We start from the raw sequence: 14,353 nt of genomic DNA, 5'->3' as shown, positions 1-14,353 counted from the left end.
GCCCTCCCCACTGCTCTTCTGTAGATTTCCCCACTCGTAGCTGTTCCCAGACTACTTTGGCCAGATCCTGCCTTATTCTATTAAACTCCGTTCTCCCCCAATCCAAAACTTTTTTTCGCAACTTGACTATTTCTTTGTCCATAACAAGCTTAAATTGTACCGTGTTGTGATCGCTATCACTAAAATGCTCCCCCACCACCACCTCAACCACCTGTCCAGCTTCATTCCCCAGAATTAGGTCTGGCACAGCTCTTTCCCTTGTTGGACTCTTTACATACTGATCTAAAAAGTTCTCCTATACACATTTCAAGAAACCCACTCCAATTAAACTTTTAACATCTATCCCAGTTAATGATGGGAAACACCCTATCATACTATAATTACCCTAATATTATTTTTTAACACCTTCACGAATTGTGTAGATATTTGCCCCTCAATTTCCCGCTGACTATCTGGGGGGCCTATAATAAACACCTAGCAATGTGGCTGCCCCTTTGTTATTCCGAAGGTCTACTGACAAAGCTTCATTCGATGCTCCCTCCAAGATATCATCTCTCCTTTACTGCAGAAACTGACTTCTTAACTAATAATGCAATACCACCTCCTTTTTTACCCCTTCTCTGTCTTGACTGAAGATTCTATATTCTGGGATATTGAGTTGCCAGTCTTGCCCCTCCTTCAACTACGCCTCTGTCAACTTTCAAAAGAAAGTTGATGCTGAGTAAGCATTAGTATCTAATAAATTTCAGTTGGTCGGGTGGCACAGTGGTTAGCACTGCTGCCTCAGTGCCAGGGACCAGGGTTCGATTCCTGGCGTGGGTCACTGTCAGTGTGGAGTTTGCACATTCTCCCCGTGTCTGCATGGGTTTCCTCCGGGTGCTCCGGTTTCCTCCCACAGTCCAAAGATGTGCGGGTTAGGTTGATTGGCCAAGCTAAATTGCCCCCTAGTGTCCAGGGATGTGTAGATTAGAGGGATTAGTGGGTAAATATGAGGGTTAGAGGGATTAGCGGGTAAATATGTAGGGATATGGGGATAGGGCCTGGGTAGGGTTGTTGTCGGTGCAGACTCGATGGGCCGAATGGCCTCTTTCTGCACTGTAGGGGCTCTATGGTTCAAGTGTCAGGGAGAGTAGCTAGGGTAAATGCATGGGGTTATGGGGATAGGGCCTGGGTGAGATTGTGGTCAGCGCAGACATGATGGGCCGAATGACCTCCTTCTGTACTGCAGGATTCTATGATTCTATGGTTTCCACGTCAACTGAGTCCCATGTTTGACTAAAGTCCAAAACCTAAAATTTGAATTAAATATGTTTAAATTATTAAGTATTTATTGTATGTAGTTTCAGTTAATATGGAATAATGATTTTAAATTACATTTTCAGCTTTTGGTGCTAAATTGCAATGGGGCAAAATTCTATATTTGTGAAATTGACTTCATTAGTCCTTGAAGATCATTTGCTGTTGGGCATTAACTAGCAATGTTAGATGCATTAATAAAGTAAACAAAGGCAGCCAACTATTACTCTCTCCATGTCTACCTGCTTATTCAAATCCTTATTCCCTGCATCCAGCCTCCTTTCAAACATCAAGATTTAATAATCTTTATAATTGAGACCAACTGCCGCGCTGCCTCTGCTATCCTACTTGCCCTCCAACCCCACCTCCATTCTAAGGATCCTCTACCAACTCTCATACTATTGCATTCCCCAGGTTCATCTGTTCAATGAGACCCAACTCCCAATTTCCTCAATCTCCATTTAATCAAAATACTCAGTATTCTTTCTTTGTTGGCACCATGTTAAAATCATGGACTAATATAGCACCAGAAGAAGGTGTTTTGGCTCATCATGCCTGTCCTGGCTATTTGGTATTGTATTCCAATTTGTCCTGCTCGTCTGCTCTTTCTCCATTGGCTTTTTTTCTCATTTTGAATTGTTTGAACTTTCAATCTTACTATTTGGAACCAGAATCAAGCCGTGCATTACAAATTACAGCAACTCGCTGGTGAAAGAAAGAATGTTTCGTCATGTTGTCTCTTGATTCTTTTGGTAATTACCTTAAATCTGTGTCCTCTTTACCAGGCTTTCTGCCACTGGAAACAGTTTATTTATTTACCCAAAACGATTTGTGATTTTGAACATCTTTATCACTTAACCTTTGCTCTCAGGAGAGCAATCCCAGCTTCTCAAGTCTCTCAATATAACAGAACTCCACCATCCCTGCAACCATTTCAATAAATCACTTCTGCACCCTCTCCAAGGCCTCGACATCCTTTCTAAAATGTGGTGCCCGGAATTGAAAACAATATTCCAGTAATTTCATGCTTTTGTGCTCTATTAATAAATCCAAGAATCCTATTCTATTTTTTTAGCAGCCTTTTCAACTTGTCCTGCCATCTTCAACGATTTTTGTATGTACACCCATAGCTCTGCTACTGCACCTTCTTCGTGTACAATTTAGTTGATATTGCCTCCTCATTTTTCCTCCAAAATATATCAGATCACATTTGTTCGTGTTAAATGTCATAGATCTCTCCATTTCACCAACCTGCCTCTTTCTTTCATCGACTACACCTCATAGGCTACTTTAACACAGAAAAATATGAAGTGATGAATTTTTAAAACATTTTAAAAATGCATTCATTGACAAGATGTGAGCATTGCTGGCTAGACCAGTTTCTATTACCCATCCCTAATTGTCATTGTGAAGATAGTGGTGACCATTGCAGCCTATGTAGGGTAGGTGAATACAGTGCTATTCGGAAGAGAGTTCCAGGATTTTGATCCAGCGACAATGAAGGTTCTGATACCTAGATTGATGCCAGGTGTTCCATCCAGTCTAATTCCTTTTTAGATTTTGTAGCAGTTTGATACAACTGAGTGACTTGCTGACTAGTTCAGAGGACATTTGGAAGTCACTGTATTTCAGATTTATTGATTGAATTTAAATACCACTAGCTGCTGTGGTGGGATTTGAACCCATGTACACAGCGTTAACACTGGGCTTCTGAATTACTAGTTCAGTGACATTACTGCTATGCCATTGCCTCCCACATTATCAGAAAGAACGGGGGAAGAGAGCATACAAGCTCAATGGTACAATTTTAAAGAGGGTGCAAGAACAGAGCACTGGGGTGTTTCTGCACAAATCATTGAAAGTGACAAGACAGTTTAGCAAAGCAGTTAATGCAGTAAAGGGCCACTGAGCTTTATGAATAGAGACACAGGGTGCAAGTGCCCCTATATAAAACATTAGTGCAGCCCCACTGGAGTATTGTACCCAATTCTGCAATCCACACTTAAAAAAGGATGTGAAGGCTGTGGAAAAGGGTAGGTATATCCTCATTATCTAGATTGTTCCCAGTCCTCCAAAAATATTCTCCATCTAAATCTTCAAGTCTTCAAGTCCCTCAACATTCACCAGCATATCTTTGCATCATCTCTGATTATATATTCCCTACCTTCTGTGTACACCCTCCTACTTTCTATTGGTGCCAGAGAGTTTGGCAGCTTTGATTTGGCCTTGTTATCTGGCCTTATTACCTCTAAACTTCGCTTTCTGTTAACGCTTTCCATAAACCTATCTTTTGGAACAAGCTTTTGATCACCACCTTGTAACTCACCTTCTGCTCCTTTTTTAAAAAAAAATGCTGTGGGATGTTTTTCTATGTTAAAGATGGTAATTACATTGAAGTTGTTGTTGTACTATTTCTTAAGTGTTTAGTCATGTGATATTGGTATAATTTCAGATATCAGACAACAATCAGTGTCATTGCCAATTGTAATTGTACACTTAATATGGGGCATCAATCATGCTTCAAAAAAATCCTATTTTATGCCAAATAGAATATGTTAATAACATATGTTAATAATAATGAACACAGTCGTAAACCAAGTGATCCCTCGAGCTTGCTCTGCCATTCGGTACTATCCTGGCTTATCTTCTACCTCAACCATGTCTTGCCTGCTTCTGATATCCCTTGATTCCCTGAGATATCAAAAATCTTGGCCTTAAATATATTCCGTCTCGGCCTTAAATATATTCAGTGATAGAATCCCCCCCCGCAAGGCAAGAACCTGTGGTGAGGTGGTATTAATGTTGAAGCCAGGAAGGAGGTTACGGGACAGTATTTCTTTGCTATTCACCATAATAATTTCTCCATTTGTTGCCACTAAGGGTTCAAAGTTTATTTTAGCCACTCTCCTTTTTGCATACCTGCACGCTGACTCTCAATCACATCATCTGGAAACTAGTTTTCGCACACATGTTGAGGACTGTTCTAATATTGCTAAAATATTCGATTGCTTATCCAATACCTTGATGACCATAAATTTCTTCCTATTAAATATCATAAAGCTCAATCTATAATTTTTGGTTCTTGGTCCAAACTTTGTTCCCTAGCTACTGACCCCGTCTTGCTCCATGGCAACAGTTGGAAACTAAATCTGTCTTTGCAACCTTGGTGTCATATTTGACCCTGAGATGTGCTTCTGACTTGCGTCATCACTAAGATCACATATTTTTACCTCCAGCATCACCTGACTTTGCCCTGTCTCATTTAACCTGCAGTTGAAACCCTCATTTATGCCTACGTTACCTTTGGATTTGGTTGTTCCAACTCACTCCTGACATCCTCCCACATTCTGCAAATTGGAGGTCATCCGAAACTCTAAATCCGCGAGCCCTTACTCGCACTAGGATTTAAATTAGCTCCGGGTCACGCGGCATCTTGATTTTAAAATTCTCATTATTGTTTTCAAATCCCTCCATGGCCTTGCCTCTCCCCATCTTTGTAATCTCCTCTAGCCCCATATGCCTGCCGGAGATCTGCACATATCTAAATCTGGCCTCTTGAACATCCCAATTTTAATCGCTCCATCTTTGTTGCCAAGACCCTAATCTGGAATACTCTTCCAATGCCCTTCCGTCTCGCAAACCCATTTTCCTCCTTTAAAACGCTCATTAAAACTTACATGTGTGGTGAACCATTGCTGGTTCCCACTAGGTAGTGCTGAGCCATGGTCTGGCCAGTACTGAGTCTGTATATATGTTACTGTTGGGGTTAGGGTTGGGCTGTTCTACCTGTTAATATAGTTGTTATGGTACACCCCAGTCGGCTCCGCCTCCTGGGAGAGGTATAAAGGTCACTGCTCTGCCTGGTGGTGACCCTTTAGTCTGGGATCGTGTATGGTAGCTCTGTTATTGTTGGCAATAAAAGCTTTTATTTCCCGAGTACATCACGCCTTTCGTGTGTTATATCGCGCATCAATTTTATTGCCAACAAATAAATTATTTTTTTTTGGTGAAAAAAAAACGACAAAGAAAACATGGAGCAAATGCTTAAACCCGAACGGCTTACGTTGGACCCACGTGCGGCGGGCGCATCGAACACTTTCGACCACTGGTTGAAGTGTTTCCAGGATTACCTCGACGCCTCCACAGCGGTCAACAACGACGCCGACAGACTCCGGGTCCTCCACGCGAGGGTAAGCGACGCTGTATACCTCGCGATCCGTGCGGCCACCGACTACAAAGGGGCCCTCGAGCTTCTCAAGAAGCGATACAACAAACCGCTGAATGAGATGCATGCTCGATATCTTCTAGCCACTCGACGGCGGCAGCCCGGCGAAACGACGGAACAGTACGCGTGCGAGCTTCAACAGCTAGCCAGAGCCTGCAACTGCAAGGCAGTGTCGGCAGACCAGTACAAGAACGACCTCGCTCGAGATGCGTTCGTGGCGGGAATCGGCTCGTCGTACATCCGCCTTCGGCTGTTGGAGCAAGGTAACCTCGACCTCACTAAATCCATAGAGTTAGCTGACGCTCTAGAAACGGCCTCCAAAAGTCTGGCGATGTACCCCGACGACCACGTGGAGACAGCGTGGCAGGGGCAGTCACAGACCCCACTTCATTCAGCGGGACCGAAAAACTGCGCGATTGCGTTCCCAGCCTCGGACCTGACGACGGCAGCAGCTCCAGGTGGCCCACGGTGTTACTTCTGTGGGGGGGTGAAACACCCTCGGCAGCGTTGTCCAGCTAAAGCGGTGTTGTGCTCCACCTGCGGCAAGAAGGGGCACTATTCCAAGGTATGCCGGTCCAAACTTTCATCCAAGACCAGCAGTGCGGCGTGTGACTCCCCGGAGCCGGCCTCCTTGTCTTCTGCATCTTCAAGGTCTTCTGCCACGTGCGATTCCAGGACGTCGCCATTCCAAACGACGGAGTCGCAAGTCACGTGCGACCTGCAGGGGCCGCAGGTTTTGGCGTCATCGTCCATGTGCGACCTATGGGGGCAGCCATGTTGGTCGGCACCGTCCGCGAATGACCAGCAGGGGTCGTCATCAACCATCTCAGCTGCCTGCAGTTGCGCCCATGAACCAACGGTGGCGTCGATCATCCTGGACCAGGCCAAGCCTCACAGACTCGACAAGTCCATGATGGACATACAGGTAAACAAACGCCCGATTTATTGTCTGTTTGACAGCGGGAGCACGGAGAGCTTCATTCATCCAGACACCGTGAAGCGGTGTGGTCTCCAGATTCGGACTGTCAAGTAGACAATTTCGATGGCGTCAAGGTTCCGGTCTGTCACCGTGCTAGTGAGTTGCGTGGTCAATCTGACGGTGCAGGACACAGTCTACGAGAACTTCAAGCTCCTTGTGTTACCGCATCTTTGCGCGCCAATACTCCTAGGACTAGATTTTATGGTCCACTTGAAGAGTGTAACCCTGCAGTACGGTGGGCCACTCCCTCCGCGTTCAGTGGGAGACCCGCAGCCTCTAAATTGCCCAACGCGCTCCACATGTAGCCTCTCAACGCTTAGGATTACCACACCCTCCCTATTCCAGAATCTCGTGCCAGGCTGCAAGCCCATCGAAACAAAGAGCAGGCGTTACAGCGCTGAAGATCGGATCTTCATTCGATCTGAAGTTCAGCGGCTCCTCAAGGAAGGGATCATCCAACCTAGCGCTAGTCCCTGGAGAGCGCAAGTCGTGGTGGTTAAGAATGGGAACAAACCCCGGATGGTCATAGACTATAGTCAGACCATCAACAGATACACGCAGCTGGATGCGTATCCCCTCCCGCGCATATCTGACATGGTCAATCAGATTGCGCAGTACCGGGTGTTCTCCACCATCTGCTTACCTCAACTCCCCATTCGCCCAGAGGACCGACAATACACGGCCTTTGAGGCGGATGGTCGCCTGTACCATTTTTTAAGGGTTCCTTTTGGTGTCACGGATGGGGTCTCGGTCTTCCAGCGTGCTATGGACCGAATGGTGGACCAGAACGGGCTGCGGGCTACCTTCCCGTACCTGGATAACGTCACCATCTGCGGCCATGACCAGCAGGACCACGATGCCAACCTTTTTAGATTCTTATGCACTGCATCTCGCCTGAATCTGACCTACAACAGGGAGAAGTGTGTATTTCGCACGCGCCGCCTAGCTATCCTCGGATACGTGGTGGAAAACGGGGCCCTTGGCCCTGATCCAGACCGTATGCGTCCTCTCCTCGAACTTCCCCTGCCCACTAGCGTCAAAGCACTGAGAAGATGCTTAGGCTCCTTCTCATACTACGCACAGTGGGTTCCCAATTACGCGGACAAAGCCCGTCCGCTCATCAAGTCTACCTCTTTTCCCCGAGCAACAGAGGCTCGCTTAGCCTTTGCAAGAATAAAAGCCGACATCGTGAAAGCCACGATGCACGCTATCGACGAGTCCATCCCCTTCCAGGTGGAGAGTGATGCATCTGATTTCGCCCTGGCCGCCACACTTAACCAGGCGGGCAGGCCCGTCGCCTTTTTCTCTCGCACCCTCCAAGGCCCTGAAATTAGACACTCGGCGGTGGAAAAGGAGGCCGAGGCCATTGTGGAGGCCGTTCGGCATTGGCGCCATTACTTGGCGGGCAAACGGTTCACTCTGCTCACGGACCAGCGGTTCGTGGCGTTCATGTTCAACAACACGTTACGGGGTAAGATCAGGAATGATAAGATCTTGAGGTGGAGAATCGAACTCTCCACCTACAATTATGATATCATGTATCGTCCAGGGAAGCTCAACGAGCCCTCGGATGCCCTGTCGCGTGGAACATGCGCCAGCATGCAGGAGAATCGATTGCAGGCTCTCCACAATGACCTCTGCCATCCGGGGGTCACTCGGCTCTACCACTTCATAAAAGCCCGGAATCTACCCTACTCGGTGGAGGATGTCAGGTCCATAACCAGAAGCTGCCGGGTATGCGCGGAATGCAAACCGCACTTTTACCGACCTGACAGGGCACAACTCGTTAAGGCCACTCGTCCCTTCGAAAGACTGAGTGTGGACTTTAAGGGCCCCCTTCCCTCGACAGATCGGAACGTGTACTTCCTCAATGTGGTTGATGAGTACTCACGATTCCCTTTTGTCATTCCCTGTTCTGATATGACCGCTGCCACGGTTATCAAGGCATTTCGTGATCTTTTCACCCTGTTCGGTTACCCCTGTTACATCCACAGCGATAGGGGCTCGTCGTTCATGAGCGATGACTTGAGGCAATACCTGCTCTCATACGGGATTGCCTCCAGTAGAACCACGAGCTACAACCCATGGGGTAACGGACAGGTCGAACGAGAGAATGCTACAGTCTGGAAGGCTGTCTTACTGGCGTTGAAGTCTAAAGGTCTTCCAGTCTCCCGTTGGCAAGAGGTACTCCCTGATGCGCTCCACTCCATACGCTCACTCCTGTGTACGGCAACCAACGCTACTCCTCATGAGAGAATGTTTTCATTCCCTAGGAAGTCTTCCTCTGGGACCTCATTACCGTCTTGGTTGACGTACTCAGGACCTGTCCTCCTGCGGCGACATGTTAAGACCCGCAAGTCCGACCCTCTGGTTGAACAGGTCCATCTCCTCCACGCCAACCCTCAGTATGCCTACGTGGCATATCCTGACGGGCGAGAGGACACGGTCTCGATTTGAGATCTGGCGCCAGCAGGGGACTTGGAAACCCCTGTCGCTCCCACACCTACTGTTAGGGACCCCCCAACCATTTTTTCCCCTCCTGACACGGCGCGGGCAGCATCGAGACCATCACTTAACCCTCTTACTCCCGTGTACAGCTTGCCTGAGTCCAGGAGATGGTCGCCACTTCAAGGCATGCCCGAGTTCAGCGGATTGTCACCACCTTGGGGTCTACCGGCCCGTGAGGCACTGGAAGAGTCGCTGGACATCGCCTTGGAGAGAACGTCATCGCGATTGCCTGAACCGGTGTCATCGCCGGTGTTGAGGAGGTCACAACGACGGTGCGGTCCCCCAGACCGCTTGAACTTATAGACAAACGAACAATTATTCTGTGTTTTGTACCCCGCCGGCCTTTGTTTTCAAAGGAGGGGTGAATGTGGTGAACCATTGTTGGTTCCCACTAGGTAGTGCTGAGCCATGGTCTGGCCAGTACTATGAGTCTGTAGATATGTTACTGTTGGGGTTAGGGTTGGGCTGTTCTACCTGTTAATATAGTTGTTATGGTACACCCCAGTCGGCTCCGCCTCCTGGGAGAGGTATAAAGGTCACTGCTCTGCCTGGTGACCCTTTAGTCTGGGATCGTGTACTGTATATGGTAGCTCTGTTATTGTTGGCAATAAAAGCCTTTATTTCCCGAGTACATCACGCCTCTCGTGTGTTATATCGCGCATCAACATGTTTGACCAAACTTTTGGTCGTCTGATCTAATACCTCCTTATGTGTCTTTGTATCATATTTTACATAGAACATAGAAAGCCACAGCACAAACAGGCCCTTCGGCCCACAAGTTGCGCCGATCACATCCCCACCTCTAGGCCTATCTATAGCCCTCAATCCCATTAAATCCCATGTACTCATCCAGAAGTCTCTTAAAAGACCCCAACGAGTTTGCCTCCACCACCACCGACGTCAGCCGATTCCACTCACCCACCACCCTCTGAGTGAAAAACTTACCCCTGACATCCCCCCTGTACCTACCCCCCAGCACCTTAAACCTGTGTCCTCTCGTAGCAACCATTTCAGCCCTTGGAAATAGCCTCTGAGAGTCCACCCTATCCAGACCCCTCAACATCTTGTAAACCTCTATCAGGTCACCTCTCATCCTTCGTCTCTCCAGGGAGAAGAGACCAAGCTCCCTCAACCTATCCTCATAAGGCATGCCCCCCAATCCAGGCAACATCCTTGTAAATCTCCTCTGCACCCTTTCAATGGCTTCAACATCTTTCCTGTAATGAGGTGACCAGAACTGCGCGCAGTACTCCAAGTGGGGTCTAACCAGGGTCCTATAAAGCTGCAGCATTATCTCCCGACTCCTAAACTCAATCCCTCGATTAATGAAGGCTAGTACGCCATACGCCTTCTTGACCGCATCCTCCACCTGCGAGGCCGATTTAAGAGTCCTATGGACCCGGACCCCAAGGTCCTTCTGATCCTCTACACTGCTAAGAATGGTACCCTTCATTTTATACTGCTGCTCCATCCCATTGGATCTGCCAAAATGGATCACTACACACTTATCCGGGTTGAAGTCCATCTGCCACTTCTCCGCCCAGTCTTGCATTCTATCTATGTCTCGCTGCAACTTCTGACATCCCTCCAAACTATCCACAACACCACCTACCTTGGTGTCGTCAGCAAACTTACCAACCCATCCCTCCACTTCCTCATCCAGGTCATTTATGAAAATGACAAACAGCAAGGGTCCCAGAACAGATCCCTGGGGCACTCCACTGGTCACTGACCTCCATGCAGAGAAAGACCCCTCCACAGCCACTCTCTGCCTTCTGCAGGCAAGCCAGTTCTGGATCCACAAGGCAACAGCCCCTTGGATCCCATGCCCTCTCACTTTCTCAAGAAGTCTTGCATGGGGGACCTTATCGAACGCTTTGCTGAAGTCCATATAGACCACATCCACCGCTCTTCCTTCGTCAATGTGCTTGGTCACATTTTCAAAGAACTCAACCAGGCTCGTAAGGCACGACCTGCCCCTGACAAAGCCGTGCTGACTACTTTTGATCATACTAAACTTCTCTAGATGATCATAAATCCTGTCTCTCAGGATCCTCTCAGGATTTTGTTTTATAATATGCCTATTAAGCACTTATTATTCTAAAGATAAGATACCCTACAGATATTTGTTCTTATAAAGCCTCTGACAATTTGCTTTAGTTTATGTGGCTAGTTTACTCTCATTTTATTTATTTCCTCTTTTTATCAGTTATTTGTTTTCCCTTTCCTTGTTTCTATAAAATTCCCTTGGTTCCATGTAGTAACTGAGACTGTTTAAAGAATCAGTGTCACAATACATTCTGCATCAAAACCTGAGCTAACTTGTTTGCCATGGATGAACCATCTAGTTTAGGCACCTTGTTTCTCTTGACCTCTGTTAAAAGGTGTTATATAAATGCAAAAACTTGTTTTGAATTGATGTGCGGGCCTGGAAAATGGCTAAAGCTTGAAATGTCTGTTTCCATTGAGACCCTGCTTCAAAAGCACAGCTTTCAAATAGAAACAAAGTATCTTTCTTTACCTTTCCAAACTAGTGACTTGGAAACAAAGTAGGGTCGTTTTTTGATTGGGGCTGGTTTCAATGGAGTACTTATTGAGGAATTGGGATAACTGTCATAACTATGCTCAGATGGATTATCAGTGGCATTTAAAATCCAGGCATCCCTGATGCTGTGAAATACTTGTGAATGTAAACTAGCAAGAAGGGAACTGAATGCACGCTAATAAATATGAACTTAAAAAAGTCTGATTTTGGTAACAGTAACCTCATTTGTGCATCATAATGTAGGTGTTATTCCCTCTCATTCCCTCCCCGCCTGTAGGAACAGACTTTACTTCACAAAGCGCTTCACTGCTGGCATTGATCCTCCAATTACTTGCTAAAGTAGTTTTTCTTGGCCCTTGTCAATGCTTCTGCATTAAGAGCAGGCGAATCAACTCTTGAATTGCCATGGCTAAATTCAACCCTATGCATGTCCAAAGTTCACACTCAGTTTTCATCATGGGTCAGGATAATGATAAGGAGCAGCTGGATATACCACAACCATTGAGACCCAAGTCCACGGGAGAATGTTGACCCATTCGACTCCTAAGCGATGGAGGGGTTTGTGGTGATTTTATGTTAAATTAAGTTGGCTGGTATCTAGTTGGAATATGTTGGAGGCTGATCTAAACTTTGATTTATATTTTCCTTTTCCAGTACTTGGGCCATGTGGAGGTAGACGAATCGCGAGGGATGCACATCTGTGAGGAAGCTGTAAAGAGACTGAAATCTGTATGTATCTACATGTTTTAGAAAACTTAACTCTTTTAACATGCAAATACTGACTTTACGTTGCTTTACAAACTAAAGCAGGAATTCTGAATTGGAAGACAACTAATTTCAGTGGGATGAGAAGGGATCTAGCCAAGGTAAATGGAATCGAAGTTGACAGGAAAAACCGTAACAGAATAATGGGTGATTTTTTTTAATAGAAGAAATGATTCAGGTACAGGCTAAGTGTATTAGAAATGCACATGGTAGGGAAACTAAAATTTGGGATTCATGGATGATGAGGGGATAGAGAATATGATGAAACAAAAGGATGCATTGGAAGTGAATTCTTCAAATTAAAATCAGATACAATAAGTTGAGAGGGGAAGGGAAGTTAAAAATATGATTGGCAAAGACAGGACATGGGAATAAAGTGGTGGGGGAGATGGTGATGTGGTATCAATGTCACTGGACTAGTAATCTAGAGGCCCAGGCTAATGCTCTGGGGACATGGGTTCAAATCCCACCATGGTGGCTGGTGGAATTTAAATTCAATTGATTAATCTGGAATGGAAAGCTCGTCTCAGTATTGGTTACAATGGCAACTAGCATTGATTGTTGTAAAAAAAACTAATCTGGATCACTAATGTCCTTTAGGGAAGGATGTCTGCTACCTGGTCTGGCCTACATGTGACTCCAGGCCCACAACAATGTGCTTGATTCTTAACTGCCCTCTGAAATGGCCTGACAAGCCACTCAGTTCAAGGGCAATTAGGAATAGGCATCAAATACTGGCCTTATCAGTGATACTCACATGAAAGAATAAAGGGGGAGAAGTTAACATAAAAAGGCGGATTTACACAGTAATTTCATTGCAGTGTTAATGTTAGCCTACTTATGATACTAATAAATAAACTTTTAAAAATGTTCTCCTGACATGTAAATAAAGCAAGAGGAAGGCTATTAGGGACAAGGAAGGTGATGGATGCAGAGCAGAGCAAGGCTAGAATACTTGATGATTTTATTGTGTATACTGACAAAATATCCGTAGAAACGAGGATGATGGAGCTAATGGATGTGGTGAAATTTGGTCATGATGTGGATTTATTCATGTAAATTGAGTCTTGTGTCTTTATATGCCCTGTTTGTGAACAGAATTCCCACTCACCTGAGGAAGGGGCTTGGAGCTCTGAAAGCTTGTGTGGCTTTTGCTACCAAATAAACCTGTTGGACTTGAACCTGGTGTTGTTAAACTTCTTACTGTGAAATTTGGTGGCAGGATCTACTGGAAAGGCAGCCAAGCTTAGGGTGGCTTACGTCTCGGGTTGCTAAGGGAAGTGCGGTTGGAGATAATAAGTGGGTTTGCCATGATCTTCCAGTTTTCCCTCAGTAGCACTTTCTCATGAAAGAGTGTAAGAGCATTCCTAGTAACTACAGGCCTGTTAGTTTAACATAATCTGGGTGGCATAGTGGTTAGCACTGCTGCCTCAGTGCCAGGGACCTGGGTTCGATTCTGGCCTCTAGTCACTGTCTGTGTGGAGTTTGCATGTTCTCCCCATGTCTGCTGTGTCGGGTTTCCTCCGGGTGCTCCGGTTTCCTCCCACAGTCCAAAGATGTGCGGGTTAGGTTGACTGGCCATGATAAGATTGTCCCTTAGTCAAGGGACCAGGAGGGTAAATATGTGGGGTTACGGGGATAGGACCTGAGTGGGATTTTTGTTGGTGCATGCTTGATGGGCCAAATGGCCTCCTTCTGCACTGTAGATTCTATGATTTATAATAGCAGATAAGCTTTTGAAGCATTAATCAGGGAAAAAAAACTGGCAGGCATTTGGAGAGTTTTGAGACAACACAGATTTGCAAAAGTCAGATTGTGCTTGACTAATTTTTGATGAAGAGAGTAGAATGGATTTTTGCTATATCATTTTTTAAAAAGAATTTGACAAAGTAACGCATGAAAGACCGGTAATCTAAATTGAGACTCATGGAACAGAAGGGTCAGTGTCATGTTTGATTTTTATGTGTGTTCTATCCTTAAAAAATGTTTTAAGGATAGAACACACAGAATTGTAGTAAATGGTTTTTAAACTGGA

At 45.9% G+C, this 14,353-nt stretch overlaps 1 protein-coding gene across 16 annotated transcripts in view; it reads left to right on the top strand.

Annotated features, from left to right (window-relative positions):
• numb (NUMB endocytic adaptor protein) overlaps nt 1–14,353 on the top strand; it is a 250,389-nt gene that overhangs the window by 143,727 nt on the left and 92,309 nt on the right. For all 16 annotated transcript variants that reach the window (XM_078233644.1, XM_078233656.1, XM_078233648.1 and 13 more), the window contains one exon: nt 12,208–12,282. In XM_078233644.1, coding sequence (XP_078089770.1) covers nt 12,208–12,282 — 75 coding nt within the window. The remainder of the gene's footprint in view (nt 1–12,207; nt 12,283–14,353) is intronic.

This window comes from Mustelus asterias, chromosome 18 (genome assembly GCF_964213995.1).
Source record: "Mustelus asterias chromosome 18, sMusAst1.hap1.1, whole genome shotgun sequence".
NCBI classification, from domain to species: domain Eukaryota; kingdom Metazoa; phylum Chordata; class Chondrichthyes; order Carcharhiniformes; family Triakidae; genus Mustelus; species Mustelus asterias.
Note: the sequence above shows the minus strand (reverse complement) of the source record. Positions and strands in the feature narration are given on the sequence as shown.